This window comes from Meles meles, chromosome 7 (genome assembly GCF_922984935.1).
Source record: "Meles meles chromosome 7, mMelMel3.1 paternal haplotype, whole genome shotgun sequence".
NCBI lineage: Eukaryota > Metazoa > Chordata > Mammalia > Carnivora > Mustelidae > Meles > Meles meles.
In genome coordinates, this window is record NC_060072.1 from 88,350,188 (window position 1) to 88,374,045 (window position 23,858).

The 23,858-nt window shown below is 39.8% G+C and overlaps 1 protein-coding gene across 6 annotated transcripts in view; it reads left to right on the forward strand.

Moving 5' to 3' along the window:
* The window catches only part of ATF1 (activating transcription factor 1), an 80,727-nt gene that overhangs the window by 25,567 nt on the left and 31,302 nt on the right, over positions 1-23,858 (forward strand). For 2 of the 6 annotated variants that reach the window (XM_046012533.1, XM_046012537.1), the window contains exon 3: positions 19,121-19,192. The exons of the other annotated variants lie outside the window; for them this stretch is intronic. In XM_046012533.1, coding sequence (XP_045868489.1) covers positions 19,130-19,192 — 63 coding nt within the window. In that variant the 5' untranslated portion in view covers positions 19,121-19,129. The remainder of the gene's footprint in view (positions 1-19,120; positions 19,193-23,858) is intronic. 6 annotated transcript variants of the gene reach the window in all.

The window sequence follows — 23,858 nt, forward strand, 5'->3', positions numbered from 1 at the left end:
TGGGGTTATTGGGGATCTTCCCTTGACCTCACTTCTCATCACCAAATGATGTTAAAAATTATTAAAAATTAACCTTAGGGGTGCCTGAGTGACTCATTTGTTTAGGCATCTGACTCTTGATTTCAGCTCAGGTCATGATCTCAGGGTTATGGGATTGACCCCAGTGTTGGGCTCTGTGCTCTGCCAGGCAGGGGGTCTGCTTGCGATTCCTTCTCCCTTTCCCTCTGCTAGCTTGCGTGCTCTCTCGCTCGCTCTCTCTCAAATAATAAATCTTTTATTTTTTATTTTATTTTATTTTTTTAAAAGATTTTATTTATTTATTTAACAGACCGAGATCACAAATAGACAGAGGCAGGCAGAGAGAGAGAGAGAGAGAGAGGAGGAAGCAGGCTCCCCACTGAGCAGAGAGCCCGACGCGGGGCTCTATCCCAGGATCCTGGGATCATGACCTGAGCTGTAACCCACTGAGCCACCCAGGCGCCCCAATAATAAATCTTTTTTTAAAAAATTAACCTTAAAACATTTACTTTATCAGCAAACATGGGTTTATTTGGGAATAACAGAATTGCAATTTGAGACCTGCAGAGTTGTGGCAAAACCATAGACACATCTCACAAACACAGGAGAAGAACATTGTTTTATGGAGCAGAAGGAGGAAATTGGAAAAGGTTGTTTTGAAAGAAAGTTCATTGGAGAAAAGCATGAGTTCAGGGTAATGATAGTTTCTCATTAGCTGAAATGCAGGGAGATAGTTTCTTCTAGGAAATGCAGTGTACTGTGTTTCCCTGTTGGAGCCCATAATTGGTAATGCTTCCTGTAATTGACATTGAGTGGGTAATACACCCTCCCCCCCAAAATCTGGCCTCCCACTCCAGTTTAGTAAGGTTTCCTTTAATTAATTGTCACAGGTCTATAATGATACCCCTGTTTCCTTACTTGTGATGGTGATTTGTGTCTTCTCTCTCTTTTTTAATCTTTGTCAGTCTTTCCAGGGTTTATAGATTTCATTGACCACCACCCCCAACCCAGAAAACTAGCTTTTTGTTTTATTGATTTTCTCTTTTTTCCTGTTTTCAGTTTATTGATTTCTGTTATCTTTATTATTCTCTTCCATCTGCTCAGTTTGAGCTTATTTTCTTCATCTTTTTCTACTTTCTTTTTCTGGTTTCTTGAGTGAGGAACATATTATTTTTTTGTTTGTTTTGTGTTGTGGTGGTGGTGGTGGTGGTGGTGTTTAGCAATTTCTGTGCCCCGCTCGGGGCTTGATTTCTCAATCCCAAGATCAAGAGTTGCACGCTCTTCTGACTGAACCAGCCAGGTGCTCCCAGAATTTACATTATGGATTTGAGATCTTTTCTCTTTGCTATTGAAAACATTTAATGCTATATTATTTCCCTCTCGGCACTGTTAGAGATGCCTTCCACAATTTTAATATGTTGCAGTTCCATTTTCATTCACTCCTGTGTATATTTTAAATATCTTTTTAGACTTCCTCTTTGACAGTTGCTTAATGAGGAGTTTGTTGTTTAGTGTCCATGTGTTTAATGATGTTCTGTTGTAATTCTGTTACTGATTTCTAGTTTGAGTCCATTATGGTCAGAAAACATATTCTGTATGATTACAATTCTTTTTTTTTTAATTAATTTTTAATTTTTTAAATTTCTTTTCAGTGTACCAGAATTCATTGTTTATGTACCACCCCAGTGCTCCATGCGATATGTGCCCTCCATAATACCCACCACCAGTCTCACCCAATACAATTCTTTTAAATTTGTTAAAGTTTTTTTTTTATTATCTAGGTTATGGTATTTTGAATATTCCATGGATGCTTGAAGAGATCTTTCATTTTGAAAGCAGATTAAGAGTTATAAACAGCTCAGTTGTTCTCATCATCTGTCTGTTCATTTTGCAGATAGGATGAAATGAGTTATTTATTGAATGGATGACTCTTAGCTTGGTAAAGTATGAGAAAATATATTTATAAAGAATATCTGATTTCTTCGAAGGGATGTGAGAGTAGATACAATTTGCAGGTATCATGCTATAATGAAATTTTACCCATTCTAGACATTTTTGGATAATTTAGATATGTCATCTTATAATAATAATTGTGTCTGTAGTGTTACAATATTTCTGGAGCTGGCCCATAAATATGTTTGATAACTGCCCCAAATTATGTAAAGTAATATGTTTTTTTTTTTTTAATTTAATTTAATTTATTTATTTGACAGAGAGAGAGATCACAAGTAGGCAGAGAGGCAGGCAGAGAGAGAGGAGGAAGCAGGCTCCCTGCAGAGCAGAGAGCCCAATGCGGGGCTCGATCCCAGGACCCTGAGATCATGACCCGAGCCGAAGGCAGCGGCTTAATCCACTGAGCCACCCAGGCACCCCTGTAATGTAATATGTTTGAACTAAGCGAGCAGACAGGTTCATAATTTAAGTTTAATGTATATGAAAGAATTTGACATGAGAGATCTCATCTTAAAAATCTGTGATAAGAGGGGCGCCTGGGTGGCTCAGTGGTTTAAGCCGCTGCCTTCGGCTCAGGTCATGATCTCAGGGTCCTGGGATCGAGTCCCGCATCGGGCTCTCTGCTGAGCAGGAAGCCTGCTTCCCTCTCACTCTCTCTGCCTGCCTTTCTGCCTACTTATGATCTCTCTCTGCCAAATAAATAAATAAAATCTTTAAAAAAAAATCTGTGATAAGAGGTGAATATTCCCCCAAATGCAGAATGAATATTCTCATCCACAACTGACGTGTGGTAGTAGCAAAACTGTATTATAATGTGGTAAGGTAGAGTTGGTGAGGTTACTGAAAATGTGTGGATGTTGGAAACCCAGGAGATCTTGATTATATGTAAGTTTCTTCAAAGGAAATATGAGTACACATAGTAGCATTCTGTTGATAAAAGAGGCTTTGTGATAATAGAACTAAGAACAGTTGGGCCTCAGAAGAAAGTTTACCACATTGTATCACCTACAACAGTTCAGAGGCACTGTAATCAGCAAGTTTCTGTTCTTAAGGTTAAGACTCCCACCTTTAGTGTGTTCATTAAAAGAACACTGAGTTTGTATCTCAGATTTTTCATATTCAGTGCATTTTTCTAAATAATGATATAATTTTGAGTATTTTATCTGAGAAGCAATTTTGTGGTTCTCTTTTTTTTAAGATTGTATTTATTTTGCGAGAGTACGTAAGTGGGGGTGAGGGTGGAGAATCTGGTATGGACAGAGCCTGACACGGGGCTCTGTCCCATGACCTGAGCTGAAATCAAGAGTCAGACACTTAACTGACTGAGCCACCCAGGTGCCCCAATTTTGTGGTTCCTTAATGCCTTTTCCTATGAAGTGGTAGAATATGTGTAACTTTGATTCCAAAATTAATAAACTAAGAACTAATTTGCAATACAACTTTGTTCTCATAGAATCTGTGGTAAATTTAAAAAAATGTTTAGTGCATGCTTGAAAGTATGCACAGCTCTATACATTAGGTCAAGTTGATTTTGTTGATTAAATTTTATGTATCTTGCGATGCCTGGGTGGCTCAGTCATTGAGCATCCACCTTCAGTTCAGATCATGATCCCAGGGTCCTGGGATCGAGTCCTGAATCGGGCTGCCTGTTCAGTGGAGAGCCTGCTTCTTGCTCTGCCTGACACTCCCCCTGCTTTTGCTAACTTGCACTCTCTTCTGCTTCCTAACAAAAAAATCTTTTAAAATCTTCTATATCTTTATCACTTTTGTCTGCTTGTTCAAAGGCTGAGAGAAATGTATTAATCTTCCAGTATAATTGTGGACTGATTTCTTCTAGTGGGTTCTTCAGTTTTTGCTGTGTGATTGAATATATCATATAAGGCCATGTTATTTTATGACTGTAGGTTTTTAGGATTTTCAGATTATGAGACCGATGATGTGCTGCCTACTACACTAAGAAGGCACTTGATTGTAGGTTGTTTTTTTTTTTTTTAAGATTTTATTTATTTATTTGACAGAGAGAGATCACAAGTAGGCAGAGAGGCAGGCAGGCAGAGAGAGAGAGAGGGAAGCAGGCTCCCTGCCAAGCAGAGAGCCCGATGTGGGACTCGATCCCAGGATCCCGAGATCATGACCTGAGCCGAAGGCAGCGGTTTAACCCACTGAGCCACCCAGGCGCCCCTGATTGTAGGTTTTTAAATTATTGAATATTCCAGGAAAATTGTCCTTTTTTGGTGTGTCTTTATTTCCAGAAATACTTTTCAAAGTATTAAAGTCTAATATGATACTACTTGGCTTTAATTTGGTAGTATCTTAATGACATCTTTTTTCCTGTGCTTTCACTTTCAAATTTTCTGTGTCCTTATATTTTAAATGTATCTCTTGTTAACACCTAAAGCTAGATTTTTTTTGTTGTTGTTGTTTAATCTAGTCTCCTGGACTACCATTTCCCTCCCTCCCCCAATTATTAGATATTGTGAATTGTGCTTTTTTTTTAAGATTTTATTTATTTATTTAATGAAGAGAGACACAGCAAGAGAGGGAACATGAGCAGGAGGAGCGAGAGAGGGAGAAGCAGCGTTCCTGCTGAGCAGGGAGCTCTTTCCAGGGCTCTACCCTAGGTCTCTGGGATCATGATTTGAGCTCAAGACAGACGCTTAATGCCTGAGCCACCCAGCTGCCCCGAATTGTGCTTATTGCACGTTCTTGTATATGTCTGTGCTACACATAATTGTTTGGACTTAGGGTATGCAGATGTTTAGTTACAGAAGATACTGCCAAGAGTTTTACAATTGTGTGCCAGTTTTTAACACCATCAGAAGTGCATGAGAACTGGAGCGCAAGGGTGGCTCAGTCCATCAAGCTTCTCTTTGATTTTGGCTCAGGTCATGATCTCAAGTTCAAGAATAGAGCCCTGCAATCGGGCTCTGTGCTTCCCCACCCCACCCCTGCATGTGCCTGCTCTCTCTCTCAAATAAATCTTTAAAAAAAAAAAAAAAAAGGTGTGTGAGAACTGTTGATCCACCCAAGTGCCCAAATTGGTATTATGAGTTTCTTATTTCTTTAAGTTATAACCATCTAGTGGGTATGTGGTAGTATCTCATTGTGGTTTTGGTTTGGTTGGGTTTGGTGTTTCGTTTTGTTTTTGTTTTTGAGATACAACATTATATTAGTTACAAGTGTACAACATAGTGATTCAGTATTTGTATACACTGCCAGATGATCATCACAATAAGTCTTGTTAACATTCATCACCATAGGGGCACTTGGTGGCTCTGTGGCTTGGGCCTCTGCCTTTGGCTTGGGTCATGATCTCAGGGTTCTGGGATCTAGAAGGCTCTCTGCTCTGGCGGGGAGCCTGCTTCCCCCTCTCTTTCTGCCTGCCTCCCCCTCTCTTTCTGCCTGCCTCTCTGCCTACTTGTGATCTCTTTCTCTCTGTCAAATAAATAAATAAAATGTTTTTTGTTTTTTTTTTTAAAAACATTCATTGCATCACCATAATAGTTATAATTTTTTTTCTTATAATGAGGACTTTTAAGATTTACTCTCTGTAACTTTCAAATACATAATACAGTATTATTATTATTTTTTTTAAAAGATTTTATTTATTTATTTGACAGAGAGAGATCACAAGTAGGCAGAGAGGCAAGCAGAGAGAGTGAGAGGGAAGCAGGCTCCCCGCCGAGCAGAGAGCCCGATGCGGGACTCGATCCCAGGACCCTGAGATCATGACCCGGTAGTCATTATGCTGTACCTTATATCCCCATGACTTATTTATTTTATAACTGGGAGTTTGTACTTTTTGACCACATTCACCATTTCACTTATTCCCACCCCCCACCTCTGGTAACCACTAGTCTGTTCTCTTTGTGAGTTTAGGGTTTTTTGTTTGTTTTAGATTCCACATACAAGTGAGATCATAGGTTATTTGTCTTTCTCTGACTTAATTTCACTTAGCATAATGCCCTAAAGGTACATCCATGTTGTCACAGATAGTAATGCCATTGTAGTCTCCTGGATTTTTTTTTTTTTTTAAGATTTTATTAATTTGGGAGAGATAGTGAGAGAGCATGAGTGGATTGGGGGAAGAGGGAGAACCTCTCCCTGCTCAGCAGGGAGCCCCACTCAGGGATCTCTCTATCCCAGGTTCTTGGGATCATGACGAGCCAAAGGCAGATGATTAACTGACTGAGCCGCCCAGGTGCCCCTGTAGTCTCCTAGATTTTTTTTTTAAGATTTTTATTTTTTATTCATTTGACAGACAGAGATCACAAGTAGGCAGAGAGGCAGGCAGAGAGAGGAGAAGGTAGCAGGCTCTCCGCTGGGCAGAGAGCCCAATATGGGGCTTGATCCCAGGACCCTGAGATCATGACCTGAGCCAAAGGCAGAGGCTGTAACCCACTGAGCCACCCAGGCGCCCCAGTCTCCTAGATTTTTAACAGAACTTTGGTCCATGTACATTTAACATAATCACTGACACATAGAAGTTTAGACCTACCATCTTTCTTTGTGCTTTTTGCCCCACATATTCCATGTTTCTTTTTCTTTTCTTTTGAATCATTTCTTCTCATTCTGTCTCATCGTTACTTACATCAGTTTGGACTGCACGTAGACTTGATTCCCACTGTTGTAGTGATTATCCTAATTATAGAACATCTCCTTAGTAAGGTCTAAAGTTATACCTTTATTCTCAGATAATCCAGTAACCTTAGAATACTTACTTTCATATATCCTCTTTCTAACTTACTGTCATTGTTCGGACTTAATTTTATCTTTTTCTCTTTTAATCCCATAAGACATAATTGTTTCATGCAGCAAATTATTTGATTTTTCCCCCACATATTCTTTGCTCTTCATTCTTTCATACATGTCTAAAATGTCATTTGAGATTACTTTTTTTTTTAATCTTAAGTATATGCTTTAGAAAAACTTTAGCACTGTAGGTACTTGGGGCTGGATAGTTTAGTTGTAAGGGACTGTGCATTGTGAGATGGCTAGCAACATTCCTGGCCTCTGCCCACTAGATGACAGCAGCACCCCACATTTTGACAACCCAGATGTCAGTGAGGGTGAAAATTTTTCCTATTTGAGAACTACCTCTTTAGAATTTCATTTGGTGTAACTCAGCAGATAGTGGTGACTGTTTCTCTTTGTTAAAAATACCTAGCTCTTTTTGAAAAGGATTTTCATTGGGCATAGAATTCTACTTTTTTTTTTTTTTCCTCCACATTGTGCTGGGTCCTGTCTTTCACTTTGCCCTTGAGAAGTCCTCTGACTATTGCTATTTTAAATATAATCAGTCTTTTTTTTTCCTTTGGTGGCTTTTATAAAGTCTTTATCTTCAGGTGTTCTGCAGCTTCCATTGTGTTGTGTTTTTATTAGAATTTTTTTTATTTATTCCACATGGGAGTTAGTAAGCTTCTTGTATCTATGGATTAGTGTCTATCATTAGTTATAGAACATTCAGCCATTATCTCTTCACATTTTGCCTCTGAAAAACTCTCTTTGTCCTTCTTACTCTATCCTTCATGTCTTAGCCTTTTATGTTTTGCATCTGTCTGTGTTTCAGTTCACAGTTCACAGTTTCTTTCCTGTCATCCAGTGCACTGATTTTTCTTCTAGCTCTGTCTAATGTGCTTTATCTGGTTCATTTTCCAGTCTACTGTAGTTTTGTCTTTCCTGAGGATATTTTCAAGCTTATCTTGAAGCATAATCTTCTTTAAACATAGTAAGCATAATTGTTTTATAATATGTCTGATTCTGCTGTCTTTTGTTTTTGCCTCTTGCTCGTGGTACTTTGTGTGATTGGTTATTTTTTATTCCTTGCTGTGTAATGATCTTGAAAAATTGTTTATAGGAATTCTTTGTGGCCAAGGATGAGAGTGCCTTTCTCCAGAAAGAACTTAGAGTTACCAGGTCTCTGGGGAACCATTTTAAGGGTTTGAGGCTTCAGCCCTTCCTTCCCCATATCCATGCAACTTTCCTTCTATTACCTTACTCTGACGGCAGAGTACTTTGGAAGTCACAGCTTAATAGAGGGAAGAGTGTCTCCTATCTTTACCTAGAAGAAAACCCCTGCTCTTTCATATCCTTCTCTCCTTTGAGAGCAGTTCAGATCTATCTCGATAAGCAATTCTGTTTACCCTTCGTTCTTGCCCTAGCTCAAATTTTACCCTGGTCATTTGGAATCTAGAGTCTTCAGAATATAAGTGAAGCAGAGGATGGAGAAGTGTCAAGAAATATGAATGCAAGCTAATAAGGTAGAGTGCCTCAGTTTCATGAATGTTGGCAGAAGACATGAGAATCCTGGTTCAGAGAAAAGGGGTTTTAAAACTCATGGTATAGCAAATAGCGTGAATTTCATGTTTGCTCAGTCTCCCTTGCCCTCCAAAAATTACACGGAGTACTGTAGAGTTTGCATCATTGCTGAGGGGGACTGCACACTTAAGAAACCTCAAACTTTTTTTTTAATCTTTAAAAAATTTAAAAATTTAAAAAATTATTTTTATTAATATATAATGTATTATTTGCCCCAGGGGTACAGGTCTGTGAATCATCAGGCTTACACACTTCACAGCACTCACCATATCACATACCCTCCCCAACGTCCATAACCCAGCCACCCTCTCCATACCCCCTACTCACCCCAGCAACCCTCAGTTTGTTTTAAAAGTGATTAATCAAACCCTCAGTTTGTTTTAATTAAGAGTGTCTTATGGTTTGTTTTCCTTCCGATCCCATCTTGTTTCATTTTTTTTCCTTCCCTACCCCTCAAGCCCCCCACTTTGCCTCTCAAATTCCTCCTATCAGAGAGATCATATGATAATTGCCCTTCTCTGATTGACTTATTTCGCTCAGCATAATACCCTCTAGTTCCATCAGCGTCGTTGCAAATGGCAAGATTTTATTTCTTTTTTTTTTTTTTTATATTTTATTTATTTGACAGAGAGAAATCACAACTAGGCAGAGAGGCAGGCAGAGAGAGAGGAGGAAGCAGGCTCCCCGCGGAGCAGAGAGCCCGATGTGGGGCTCGATCCCAGGACTCTGGGATCATGACCTGAGCCGAAGGCAGAGGCTTTAACCCACTGAGCCACCCAGGTGCCCCATATTTCATTTCTTTTGATGGCAGCATAGTATTCGTGTGTGTGTGTGTGTGTGTGTGTGTGTTTGTATCTTGTATCTTCTTTATACAGTCATCTGTTGATGGACATCTATGTTCTTTCCATATGGCTATTGTGGATATTGCTGCTATAAACATTCAGGTGCACGTGCCCCTTCGGATCACTACATTTGTATTTTTAGGGTAAATACCCAGTAGTGCGATTGCTGGGTCATAGGGTAGCTCTATTTTCAATTTTTTGAGGAACCTCCATGCTGTTTTCCAGAGTCGCCGCACCAGCTTGCATTCCCACCAACAGTGTAGAAGGGTTTCCCTTTTTCTGCATCCTCTCCAACATCTGTCGTTTCCTGACTTGTTAATTTTAGCCATTCTGACTGGTGTGAGGTGGTATCTCATTGTGGTTTTGATTTGTATTTCCCTGATGCCAAGTGATGTTGAGCATTTTTTCATGTGTCTATCGGCCATCTGGATGTCTTCTATGGAGAAATGTCTGTTCATGTCCTCTACCCATTTCTTTTTTTTTTTTTTAAAGGTTTTATTTATTTATTTGACAGAGAGAGAGAGATCACAAGTAGACAGAGAGGCAGGCAGAGAGAGAGGGGGAAGCAGGCTCCCCGCTGAGTGGGGAACCCGATGCGGGCTCGATCCCAGTACCCTGAGATCATGACCTGAGCTGAAGGCAGTGGCTTAACCCACTGATTCACGCAGGTGCCCTTCTACCCATTTCTTGATTGGATTATTTGTTCTTTGGCTGTTGAGTTTGATAAGTTCTTTATAGATTTTGGATACTAGCCCTTTATCTAATATGCCATTTGCGAGTATCTTTGCCTATTCTGTCAGCTGTCTTTTGGTTTTGTTGACTGTTTCCTTTGCTGTGCAGAAGCTTTTGATCTTGATGAAGTCCCAGTAGTTCATTTTTGCCCTTGCTTCCCTTGCTTTTGGCAATGTTTCTAGGAAGAAGTTGTTGCGGCTGAGGTCAAAGAGGTTGCTGCCTGTGTTCTCCTCAAGGATTTTGATGGATTCCTGTCTCACATTGAGGTCTTTCATCCATTTTGAGTCTTTTTGTGTGTGGTGTAAGGAAATGGTCTAGTTTCATTTTTTTGCATGTGACTGTCCAGTTTTCCCAACACCATTTGTTGAAGAGACTGTCTTTTTTCATTGGACATTCTTTCCTGCTTTGTTGAAGATTAGTTGGCCATAGATTTGAGGGTCTATTTCTGGGCTCTGTATTCTGTTCCATTGATCTATGTGTCTGTTTTTGTGCCAGTACCATACTGTCTTGATGATTACAGCTTTGTAATAGAGCTTGAAGTCTGGAATTACGCCACCAACTTTGGCTTTCTTTTTCAACCTTCCTCTGGCTATTTGGGGTCTTTTCTGGTTCCATATAAATTTTAGGATTATTTGTTCCATTTCTTCAAAAAAAATGGATGGTATTTTGATAGGGATTGCATTAAATGCATAGATTGCTTTAGGTAGCATAGATATTTTCACAATATTTGTTCTTCCAATCCATGTTTCCATTTCTTTGTGCCTTCCTCAATTTCTTTCATGAGTACTTTGTAGTTTTCTGAGTGCAGATTCTTTGCCTCTTTTGTTAGGTTTATTCCTAGGTATCTTATGGTTTTGGGTGCAGTTGTAAATGGGATTGACTCCTTAATTTCTCTTTCTTCTGTCTTGTTGTTGGTGTATAGAAATGCAACTGATTTCTGTGCGTTGATTTTATATCCTGACACTTTACTGAATTCCTGTATAAGTTCTAGCAGTTTTGGAGTGGAATCTTTTGGGTTTTCCACATAAAGTATCATATCATCTGCAAAGAGTGATAGTTTGACTTCTTTGCAGATTCTGGTGCCTTTACTTTCTTTTTGTTGTCTGATTGCTGAGGCTAGGACTTCTAGTACTATGTTGAATAGCAGTAGTGATAATGGACATCCCTGGCGTGTTCCTGATCTTAGCGGAAAAGCTCTCAGTTTTTCCCCTTTGAGAATGATATTTGCTGTGGGTTTTTCATAGATGGCTTTGATGATATTGAGGTATGTACCCTCTATCCCTACACTTTGAAGAGTTTTGATCAAGAAAGGATGCTGTACTTTGTCAAATGCTTTTTTAGCATCTATTGAGAGTATCTTATGGTTCTTTTTCTTTCTTTTATTAATGTATTGTATCACATTGATTGATTTGCGGATGTTGAACCAACCTTGCAGCCCAGGAATAAATCCCACTTGGTAATGGTGAATCATCCTTTTAATGTACTGTTGGATCCTATTGGCTAGTATTTTGGTGAGAATTTTCACATCTGTGTTCATTAAAGATACTGGTCTGTAATTCTCTTTTTTGATGGAGGTCTTTGTCTGGTTTGGGGATTAAGGTAATGCTGGCCTCATAAAATGAGTTTGGCAGTTTTCATTCCATTTCTATTTTTTGGAACAGTTGCAGGAGAATAGGTATTAATTCTTCTTGAAATGTTTGGTAGAATTCCCCTGGAAAGCCGTCTGTCCCTGGGCTTTTGTTTGTTGGGAGATTTTTTTTTTTTTTTTTAAGATTTCATTTATTTATTTGACAGATCACAAGTAGGCAGAGAGGCAGGCAGAGAGAGAGGAGGAAGCAGGCTCCCTGCTGAGCCCGATGCTGGGCTCGATCCCAGGACACTGGGATCATGACCTGAGCCGAAGGCAGAGGCTTTAACCCACTGAGCCACCCAGGCTCCCCGAGACCTTTCTTGTTTCTTGAGAAAAGCTTGTATTGCTATATACTTCCTCATGTCCCACAGATTTTGAATAGTTGTGTTTTCATTTTCATTTGTTTCCATGAATTTTTAAAATTCTTCTTTAATTTCCTGGCTGACCCATTCATTCTTTAGTAGGATGCTCTTTAGCCTCCATGTATTTGAGTTCTTACCAGCTTTCCTCTTGTGAATGGGTTATAGTTTCAGAGCATTGTGGTTTGAAAATATGCAGGGAATGATCCCAAACTTTTGGTACTGTTTGAGACCTGATTTGTGACCCAGGATGGGATCTGTTCTAGAGAATGTTCCATGTGCACTAGAGAAGAATGTGTATTCTGTTGCTTTGGGATGCAGTGTTCTGAATATATCTGCGATGTCCATCTGGTCCAGTGTGTCATTTGAGGCCTTTATTTCCTTGTTGATCTTTCACTTTGATGATCTGTCCATTTCGGTGAGGGGGGTGTTAAAGTCCCCTACTATCACTGTATTATTGTCGATGTGTTTCTTTGATTTTGTTATTAATTGGTTTATACAGTTGGCTGCTCCCATGTTAGGGGCCTAGATATTTAAAATTGTTAGATCTTCTTGTTGGACAGACCCTTTAAGTATGATATAGTGTCCTTCCTCATCTCTTATTATAGTCTTTGGCTTAAAATCTAATTTATCTGATATGAGGATTGCCACCCCAGCCCTCTTTTGATGTCCATTAGCATGGTAAATTGTTTTCCACTCCCTCACTTTAAATCTGGTGGTGTCTTTGGGTCTAAAATTAGTTTCTTGCAGACAGCATATTGATGGGTTTTGATTTTTTTTTTAATATTTTATTAATTTGACAGAGAGCAATCACAACTAGGCAGAGAGGCAGGTAGAGAGAGAGGAGGAAGCAGGCTCCCCGTGGAGTAGAGAGCCCGATGTGAGGCTCCATCCCAGGACCCTGGGATCAGGGACCGGAGCCGAAGGCAGAGGCTTTAACCCACTGAGCCACCCAGCCGCCCTGGGTTTTGATTTTTTTATCCATTCTAATACCCTATGTCTTTTGATTGGGCCATTTAGCCCATTTACATTCAGGGGGCGCCTGGGTGGCTCAGTGGGTTAAGCCGCTGCCTTCGGCTCAGGTCATGATCTCAGGGTCCTGGGATCGAGTCCCACATCGGGCTCTCTGCTTAGCGGAGAGCCTGCTTCCCTTCCTCTCTCTCTGCCTGCCTCTCTTGTGATTTCTCTCTGTCAAATAAATAAATAAAATCTTTAAAAAAAAAAAAAAAAAAAAAAAAAAAAAAAAAGAAAGATAATGAATATAGTGCCATTGTATTGCCTGTAAGGTAACTGTTACTGTATATTGAATCTGTTCCTATCTGGTCTACTACTTTTAGGCTCTCTCTTTGCTTAGAGGACCCCTTTCAATATTTCCTGTAGGGCTGGTTTGGTGTTTGCAAATTCTTTTAATTTTTGTTTGTGATGGAAACTTTTTATCTCTCCTTCTATTTCCAATGATAGCCTAGCTGGATATAGTACTCGTGGCTGCATATTTTTCTCTTTTAGTGCTCTGAATATATCATGCCAGTTCTTTTTGGCCTGCCAGGTCTCTGTGGATAAATCTGCTGCCATTGTATGTTACAGACTTCTTGTCCTGAGCTGCTTCCAGCATTTTCTCTTTGTCACTTAGACTAGTAAGTTTTACTATTAGATGATGGGGTGTGGACCTATTTTTATTGATTTTGAGGTGGTGTTCTCTGTGCCTCCTGGATTTTGATGCTTGTTCCCTTTGCCGTATTGGGGAAATTCTCTATTATAATTTGCTTCAATATACCTTCTGCCCCTCTCTTTCTTCTTCTTCTGGAATCCCAATTATTCTAATATTGTTTCGTCTTATGGTATCACTTATCTCTCGAATTCTCCCCTTGTGGTCCAGTAGTTGTTTGTCTCTCTTTTGCTCAGCTGCTTTATTCCCCTTCATTTGATCTTCTGTATCACTAATTCTCTCTTCTGCCTCATTTATCCTAGCAGTAAGAGCCTCTATTCTTGATTGCACCTCATTAATTCCTTTTTTGATTTCAGCTTGGTTAGATTTTAGTTCTTTAATTTCTCCAGAAAGAGATTTTATTTCTTTAGATGGGGTTTCTCTGATATCCACCATGCCTTTTTCAAGCCCAGCTAGCACCTTGAGAATCATCAGTGTCTGTATTGATTAGGTCCCTAGCCGTCAGTACTGCCTCTTGTTGTTCTTTTTGTGGTGAGTTTTCTGCCTTGTCATTTTATCCAGATAAGAATATATGAATGAGAGAATAAAATACTAAAAGGGTGGCAAAGACCCCAGAAAAATGTATGCCACTAACCAAATCAGAAGAGACCCCAAACTGGGGCAAGAAGGAAGGGGGTAAAAAGAAATTTTAAGAAAGAGGGGGAGGGGCGCCTGGGTGGCTCAGTGGGTTAAAGCCTCTGCCTTCGGCCCAGGTCATGATCCCAGGGTCCTGGGATCAAGCCCCACATCGGGTTCTCTGCTCAGCAGGGAGCCTGCTTCCTCCTCTCTCTCTCTGCCTGCCTCTCTGCCTACTTGAAAAAATCTCTGTCTGTCAAATAAATAAATAAAAAATCTTAAAAAAAAAAGGGGGGGGGAATATATATATACCACCCACTTGATTTTTGGTCTTTTAGAAGAAACTACTTCCCAAAATTTTAAAGAAAGGAAAATATATATATATACACAAAAATAAGGGTAAACACAATGGAGGGATGGAATATGACTGTTAAGATGAAAATAAAGAAAAAGTTCTGAAAAAGGAATTGATAAGCTAAGTTGGTTGGAAAAAGAAGAAAAAGAAAAAAAAGGTGGGGGGTAGAATGTGCTCAGGCTAGAGACTAAGCTAGAGCAAAGCCCTGTGCTAGATTTAGGGTATATTTTGATCTGGTAGAAGAAATTGTATCCCAAAATTTTTTAGAAGAAAAATCTCTGATTGTATACAAAAAATAAAGTTAGATATAATGAAGTGTATAATATGACTATAGTAATGAAGGTTTAAAAAGATTTTTTTTTTAGAAAGGTATTGTTAAGATAAACAGTTAATGATAAAAGGGGAAAGAGGAAAAGTTTTAAAAAATTAGAATAAGAAAAAAATAGAATTAGAATAAAATTAGAATAAAAATTTTAAAAAAATTAACTTTGCAAGACTAAAGGATCATGGGGAGAAAGCTATGAATTCCGTGCATTCTACTATTCTTATTGATCAGTGAGCTTCCTCTTGGCTGGATGTTCTTGCTGATCTTCTGCAGGAGGGGCATGTTGTAGTGATTCTCAAATGTCTTTCCCCAAGCGGAATTGCACGGCCCTTGCCAGGGGCCAGGCTAAGAAATCTGCTGGATAGAAGAATATATCCTTTTTCTCCTGCCTTCGCCTTGTTCCAGTCTTCCAGCATTTTTTTCCTAGATGACAGAAAACTGGATGATTTTACTCTTCTTTGACACACGTATCTCCTCTCTTTCCATACACTGTGTCATACTTTTGGGGGATGGGAGGAGGTATGTGTGTGTGAAATTTTTCTTTTTTGGGCAGACTTTTCTTTTTTTAAGGCTTTTTTTTGTTTTTTAAGATTTTACTTATTTATTTAAGAGAGAGAATGAGAGAGAAAGAGAGCATGAGAGGAGGAAGGGCAGAGGGAGAGCAGACCCTCTTCTTCACAGCACTTGCTGTCTAGTGGAAGAGATAACACATGGACCAAATATTCAGCCAGATGTACAGGTGTAACCCTGAGAAGTACAGAGGATCGTACATAGGATTAATGAGAGCCTATATAATAGTGATTTGAGGGGTGCCTGGGTGGCTCAGTGGGTTAAAGCCTCTGCCTTTGGCTCGGGTCATGATTCCGGGGTCCTGGGATAAAGCCCCGCATCAGGCTCTCTGCTCGGTGGGGTGCCCTGTTTCCCTTCCTCTCTCTCTCTCTGCCTGCCTCTCAGCCTACTTATGGTCTCTGTCTGTCGAATAAATAAATAAAATCTTAAAAAAAAAAATAGTGATTTGAGTGTGTGGGGAATAGGACAGCTCTAAGGAAATAATGCTTGATTTGAGATCTGAAGGATGAATAGGTGTTAACTTTGCAGGAAGGAAGGAAAGACCTTTCTAAGGCATGTGAGGGAATATCTTGAGAGGGAGCAGGAGAAATGAAAGGAACTGTCAGGTTCCACTGTGGGCAGAACTAGGAGAACATGGTTTAAGATGAAGCAGGAAAGAGCCAGTCTGTGCAGGGCTTTGTAGATCATGGTAAAGAGTTTTTTTAGTAGGTTTTTAAAAATTATTAATGTTTGTTTGGTTTTTAAATTAAAAATACAATATTTATGTATTTTAAAGATTTTATTTATTTATTTTTGAGAAAGAGATAACAAGTAGCCAGAGCAGCAGGAAGAGGGAGAAGCAGGCTCTCCATTGAGCAAGGAGCCCGATGCAGGACTCTTAACATTCATCTGTCTGTGGACACTTGAGTTGCTTCCATATCTTAGCTATTGTAAATAATGTTGCAGTAAACATAGAGGTGCTTATATCTTTTTGAATTAGTGTTTTGTTTTCTTTGGGTAAATACCCAGTAGCAGAATTACTGGATCACAAAATAGTTGTACTTTTTAATCTTCTGGGAACTTCCATACTGTTTTCCACAGTAGCTGTACCAGCAGTGCGTGCGGGTCCATTTTTCTTCATATCCTCACGAGTGTTTGTTACTTGTCTTTTTGATTGTAGCCCCCTGCCAGGTGTAAAGTGGTATCTCATTATGGTTTGGGTTTGTGTTTCTCTGATTATTAGTGATTTCTGAGCACCTTTTAATGTATCTGTTGGCTACTTGTATGTCTTTGGAAAATGTTTATTCAGGTCCTCTGCTCATTTTTTTACTTGAGTTATTTGTGGTTTTGAATTATATAAGTTCTTTGTAGATTTTGGATATTAACCCTTACCAAATATGTATTTGCAAATACCTTCTCCTATTCAGCAGGTTGCCTTTTTGTTTTCTTGATGATTCCTTCGCTGTGCAAAAGCTTTTTTTTTTTTGTATGGTCCCAATAGTTTATTTTTGCTTTTGTTTCCCTTGTCTGAGGAGACACATCTGATCAGTACGGGAGTTTTGACCTGCTCCGTTTCTGACCTGGGCCAGTTCCCCCCTCCTTGGGCAACCTGGTGGTTCCCTGCTCCTGGGTGGTCACCATACTGATGCCAAATTTAGTGCGGACGCCCAGTCGGCATAGCGCACTACAGAACTCTTGGGCTCAAGTGATCCTCCTCCCTCAGCCTCCCTAGTAGCTGGGACTTCAGGCGGGCACCACTGCACCCAGCTGAATCTAGAAAAATGTTGCTAAGGCTGATGTCAAGAAAATTAATACCTAGGTTTTTTTCTTTTATTAAAGTTAATTATTTATTTTTAAGATTTATTTTTATTTATTTGAGAGAGAGAGAACATGAGAGGGGAGAGGTCAGAGGGAGAAGCGGACTCCCTGCTGAGCAGGGACCCTGATGTGGGACTTAATCCCAGGACTCCAGGATCATGACCTGAGCCCCCCAGGTGCCTCTAGGTTTTCTGTTAGGAGTTTTATGGCTTCAGGTCTCAAATTGAGGTATTTAATTCACTGTGAGTTTATCTTTATGTGTAGTGTAAGAAAGTGGTCCAATTTCATTTTTTTGCATGTAGTCGTCCTGTTTTCTCAGCGCTATTTGTTGAAGAAACTGTCTTTTCACCATTGTATATTCTTTCTTGGTAGTAGGTTAATTGACCATATAAGCATAGGTTTATTTCTGGGCTGTTCTGTTGTATTGATCTATGTGTCTGTTTTTATGCCAATATCATACTGTTTTTGAATACTGTAGGTTTGTAGTATCTTTTGAAATCTGGGATAACTTCAACTTTGTTACTCTTTCTTAGAAAGATCACTTTAGATGTTTGGGGTCTCTTGTGTTTCCATACAAATTTTAGGATTATTTATTCTAGTTCTGTGGTAAGTGCTGTTGGTATTTTGTTAGAGAGTGCACTGAATCTGTAGATTACTTCAGGTAATATGAAAATTTTAACAGTATTGATTCTTCCCAATCCATAAACATGGCATATTTTCCCATTTGTGTCGTTTCAGTTTCTTCCATTAGTATCTCATAGTATTCAGAGTATGGGTCTTTCACCTCCTTGTTTAAGCTTATTCCTAGGTGTTTCAGGGTTGTTGTTTTTTTTTTTCTTTTTAAAATTTTTATTTTATTTTTTTATTATTTAGCAGCTTTATGTATTTATTTATTTATTTTTGGTTTATTTTCAGCGTAAAAGTATTCATTGTTTTTGCACCACACCCAGTGCTCCATGCAATACGTGCCCTTTCTATTACCCACCACCTGCTTCCCCGACCTCCCACTCGGGGTTTGTTTTTTTTTTTAAGATTTTATTTATTTATTTTGTCAGGGAGAAAGCAGAAGCACGGAGAGCTGCAGGCAAAACAGGCAGAGCAGGCAGAGGGAGAAGCAGGCTCCCTGCCAAGCAAGGAGCCGGATGTGGGGCTTGATCCCAGGACCTTGGGATCATGACCTGAGCCGAAGGCAGATGCTTAACTGACTGAGCCCACCAGGCATCCCTTTTTTTTTAAAATGGTGATTGCCAAGGGGTTACCAAAGAGCCAGAGGGAGGGGAATAGGGAGTTATTGCTTAATGGGTACAGAGTTGTTATTCTGGGGGGAGGGGGCATTTAAGTAATCTCGACAACCAGTGTGGGGCTTGAACCCACAACCTCAAGATCAGGGATTGCATGCTCTACTAACATGTGCCCCAATGCTTATTACTGATTCAGTTGTAAATGGGATTGATTTCTCGTCTTTCTGCTACTTCATCGTTAGTGTATAACAGTGCAACAGATTTCTGAATATTAATTTATATCCTACAACTTTACTGAATTTATCAGTTCTCATAGTTTTTTGGTGGAGTTTTTAGCCAAATATGGTATGCCATCTGCAAATAGTGCCATTTTTACTTCTTTCTTACCAATTTGGATGCATTTTATCGCTTTTTCTTGTCTGATTACTGTGACTAGAACTTCCAGTACTATGTTGAATAAAAGTAGCAAGAGTGGTCATCTTTGTCTTGCTCCCAGTCTTAGAGAAAAGGGTCAGTTTTTCAACATTGAGTGTGATGTTAGCTGTAGGTTTTTCATATGTGTTTTTTATTGTGTTGAGGTGTGTGCCCTGTAAATCCCCTTTGTTGAGAGTTTCTACCATGAATGGATATTGTATTTTGTGAAATCCAGTGGTATTCGCTGAGATGATAATATGGCTTTTATCCTTTTTCTTGTTAAAGTGATGTATCATGCTGACTGAATTACAAATACTGAACACCCTGCATCCCTGGAATAAATCCTACTTGCTTATGGTAAATGACTTTTTTTAATATATTGCTGAATTCAGTTTTTTTGTATCTTGTGGATTTGTCCATCTATGCTCATCAGAGATATTGGCCTGTAGTTGTCTTTTTTTTGTAGTGTCTTTGTCTGGTTTTGTTATCAGGGTAAAGCTAGCCTTGTACAGTGATTTTGGAATTGAGAAAAATAGATGTTAACTCTTCTTTATTTTTTTAAAAATTTTTAAAGGTTTTATTTATTTATTTGACACAGATAGAGACAGTGAGAGAGGGAATACAACCAGGGAGAGTGGGAGAGGGAGAAGCAGGCTTCCCACTTTGCAGGGAGCCGGATGTGGGGTTGAATCCTAGGACCCTAGGATCATGATCTGAGCCAAAGGCCGGCGCTTAACAACTGAGCCACCTAGGGGGCCAGCTCTTCTTTAAATGTTTGGTAGAATTGACCTGTGAAGTTGGTCCATGACTTGTTTGTTGGGAGTTTTTTTTTTTGTTTTTTTTTTTTTTTTAAACTACTGACTGAATATCATTAGTAGCAATCAGTCTGTTCAAATTTACTATTTGTTTCTGATTATTTTGAAAGATTATATGTTTCTAGGAATGTATCCACTTTCCAGGTTGTCTGATTTGTTGGCATATACATTTTCATAATATTCTCGTAAAATCCTTTGTATTTCTGTGGTGGTGGTGATTTTTCTTCCTTCATTTCTGATTTTGAGTCCTATCTCTTTTTTGTCCTGATGAGTCCCACTAAACATTTATCAGTTTTGTTCTGTCTTTTCAAAGAATCAGTTCCTGGCTTCATTGATCTTTTCTGTTTTTGTTTTCTTTTTTTCTTTCAAGTCTCTATTTCATTTGTTTCTGATCTAATCTTTATTATTTCCTTGTAGCTTTTAGCTTTGGGCTCTGTTCTTTTTCAAGCTTTCATGTGTAAGGTTAGGTTGTTTGAGGTTGTTTTGTTTTTTTGTTTTTCCCCAAGGAAGGCCTGTTTTGTTACGAACTTTCTCTTAGAGCTGTTGTGGCTGACGTCTGTTGCTTTCAACCCGATTGACTGCAGTGACTCAGTTTTCCTGCTGTGGGCTTGCTGGACAGAGTTCTGTCAGTGCATTGTTGAGGGGTCTGTCTGAAGCCTCTGCAGATTGACGGGGTCCGCAGTCATGCTAGCTGTCTGCACTTAGTCTCTCTCCCCAGCTACAGGCCCACCAAAGGCTTTGTTTGTGCCCTGCCACCTGAGAGATTTTGGTTGGTGGGTGGGTCAGCAGTCAAAGCAGATGTCTGCGGTTTGTCTGTTTCTCCCTGCATGGCGGGCTACAAGGTTTGGTGCTGGAAGTGTGCACACTGGTTTATGTGGTTATCTCCCACCTCTCGCCAGGGTAGGAGTCACTTTGGAGCTCCTGAAGTTAAGCCCCACTGGTTTTCAAAGCCAGATGTTGTAGAGATTGTCTTCCCGGTGTGGATCCCCCGTGCATGGGGTGTCTGGTATAGGGTACGATCCTCTGGCTGGCTGTGCCACTGTCTCAGTGTCTCTGCCATTTGTCATTACTCTCCCCTGAGGTGTTGGTTTTCACCCGCCTCTCTGCTCCTCCTTCCCTTTTCAAGGTGGCCTCCTCTCTAGGATGGTCTGTTCTGCCAGTCTTCAGGTCGTGTTCAGAATTAGTTGCACAGATGAAGCTGTTGTTATCTTTGTGTGTCTGATGGGTGAGATGAGTTCAGGATCTTTCTACTCTGCCATCTTCCTCACAATGCACACACATACACTTTTCAGCCGTTTGTTGAGCCAGGATCCAAGTAAGAGACGTATATGTAGGCTCTTTCTCTTTACCTTTTCCCCCACCTGTTTTTACCTTATTACTTATTTAATCTTCTCTATTACTGTGAAAAAGATAGTATTAGTTCTGTTTACAAAGGAGGAAGCTGAGGTCCTGAGAGGTTAAGTAATTTGCTTAGCATCACAGAGTTAGTGAGTGCCTTTAGCTGAAAATCAGCCCAAGCTTATCTGTCTCCGAAGCCTATGTGCCTTTATGGAGTTAGAAGACTGGATTTGGGCGCCTAGATTTGTCATTTGGTTAAGTGTCCCAGCTCTTGATTTCAGCTCAGGTCATGATCTCGGGGTATGAGATTGAGTCCTGTGTCAGGCTCTGCACTGGGCATGGAGCCTGCTTAAGATTCTCTCTCTCCTTCTGCCTCCCCTCAACCCTTCCAAAAAAAAAGAAAAGAAAAAGACTTTGGATTCAGACTTTGACAAAACAGAGGAGTCTTTCCCATGATATTTTACTAGCTGTCTGCCCTCCCTCACCCAAGTGTTTACAGTCCAAGGATTCCTGAAATAGGTGGCTAAGGAGCATACTAATTTTTGTCTAGTTGCCTATATGTAAGAGGAACTTCGGGCTCATCTACCCCAGGGAGTGAGAGGAATCAAGGGGTGTTCGTCCAGCAGTTCCCAGTTTAACCAGCCAGAAAAGTCCTTTTCTTTCTGCTTCCTCTAACCTCTCTGCTAAGAGAAGTTCCGAGGCTGCAGCCGTAGTGTACTGAAGGGCACTGTTCACTGTGGTAACCACTACGCACAGGTGGGTATTTCCATTTTAATTTAAAATATTTAAAATTAAGTAAAATTGAAAATCAGTCCCTCAGTCACACTGCCCACATTTCAAATGCTTAGTATTCACATGTGGCCGGCCAGTGACAGCCGTATTGGATCCTGCAATATAGAATACTTCCACCATTGCGGAAAGTGGCTAGTCCTGAAACGTAGTGCGTAGAGGTAGTCATGTGTGTTTCAGCCTTATGTTAAAATTGTGAGGGCAGCTTTCAGAGTGATCTCAGATTTAAATTATGAAGTTTGAGAGTAGGGGGTGGGAAAATACCAGGCTTTGGGACCCTGAATAATGAGCATTTTGTGAGGTTAGAACAGTGAAAATAAGGGGGAGGGATTCCTCATAGCTACAACAAAACCTGGTGCCTTTTTCCAACCTGCCAGACCCACAGTCCACACAAAAATCAAAGATTGCCAGAAATCCTGGATGAATGATTGCTTTTATCTTTGTAGAAATGTAAATTAATCCTACCACAAGCTCTCCCTATTAGTTGAGTGACTGGCTTTAGTTTGGGTCTAAAAGGTAAGGGGCATTCATTTATTTTTTTCTGAGTATAATGGTAACTCTAGAGCTGGACTCTTAAGATTTGTGAATTCTATTTTAACTCTTTAATTTTTGTATCCCCTTACTGGGGTGCTGTCAAAGAGAAAGAGAGCCAGACATATGTTAAAGGTAGCAAGACAGATTTCATTTAGAGAGACGGCAGCACAAATTGAGTTCAGATCTACTGAAACAAAAGGTGAGAATCTTTTTAAAGATTTTGGGTTTTTATTTGACAGAGAGACAGCGAAAGAGGGAATACAAGCAGGAGGATTGGGAGAGGGAGCCCGATGCGGGATCCCAGGATGCTGGGATCATGACCTGAGCTGAAGGCAGATGCTTAAGGACTGAGCCATCCAGGCACCTCAAGAACCTTTTTAAATGGTGGGATGTACTAAAGGAGAAGTACTGAAGATGTTAGGTTGGTCAGTGTGATTAGGCCATCTGTGTTTGCTGATTGATGTTTATCAAAGTTAAGACTTCTGCTGTGCCACAGAGACTGGGAGACAAGGACCCTATTCTTCCTGATTACATTTCAAAGGGATGGCTCCCCAGTTCTTGAGAAAAGACATTTCTGGGTTGTAGAAGATCTCTATCTCAAGGATCAGAGAAGGGATTTATAACTGCAAGTTTTCTAAAGTAAATGCTCTAAGCAAAGTGAAGTCAGGGACCTATAGTCAGGTTTACGCTAGCACAAAGAGTAAATTTTGAGGGGAGCATTGAGCCTTCTCAGGCAGGCATTTTAAGAGGGCAAGGGTGATCCTAGGGACATGGCCTTAAACTGATAAAAGCTTTGGGATGGGAGAAGTTGATGGAGTTGTTTGTCCTGAGAGTTTGCAGTTCTCAGTACCTGGATAACATTTTATATACAAAATTTCATGACCTGGACATTTTGGGGAATGATGAGGCTGGAATTTAATCCCTTCTTGGGAGGGGGAAAAGAACCTTCAGTGAAGGGAATAAGCATTGTTTGGGGAGCTTTATGCAAACAAGAAAGAAGGGGAGCTGTCAGGAAGTGGACTTACAGGACCTGAGAAAGCTGCCTTGGATTTTATTTTGTTAATGATGAATAGTATGAACCAATGTAATCCACAGGAAGGTGAGAGATCACTGTTAACTGTAAAATATAAAAAAGCTTTTTGGAAGAGGAAGAACTTGAGCTAAACCTTGAAGAATGATGGTAGGCTTTTCTTGGTTTAGCATTTTATTATGGTATATCCGTGAAACCCCATCAGATTTCCATAAAAATAAATTACAACCTCACGATTGGATTATTTTTGAATATTTTTCTTTAAAAACATGGCTCAAAGTAGGTATTTCTCTTACTTTTTTGACTCTAGATTTCTGGATTGGTTTTCAGCCAGATCTCTTCAGATTAACATGTTCTAAAGAGCCTCCACATTTTTGCACAATCAGTTCTCTGCCTAAAATCTTCCAACCCCCACCCCCCTTATGCACCTTCAGGGAATTGTTTATCCTTCGAGACCCAGATGAAGTAGTGCCCTTTCTTTGCTCCCGTAGTACAGTATTTTCTGTTTTTTTTTTTC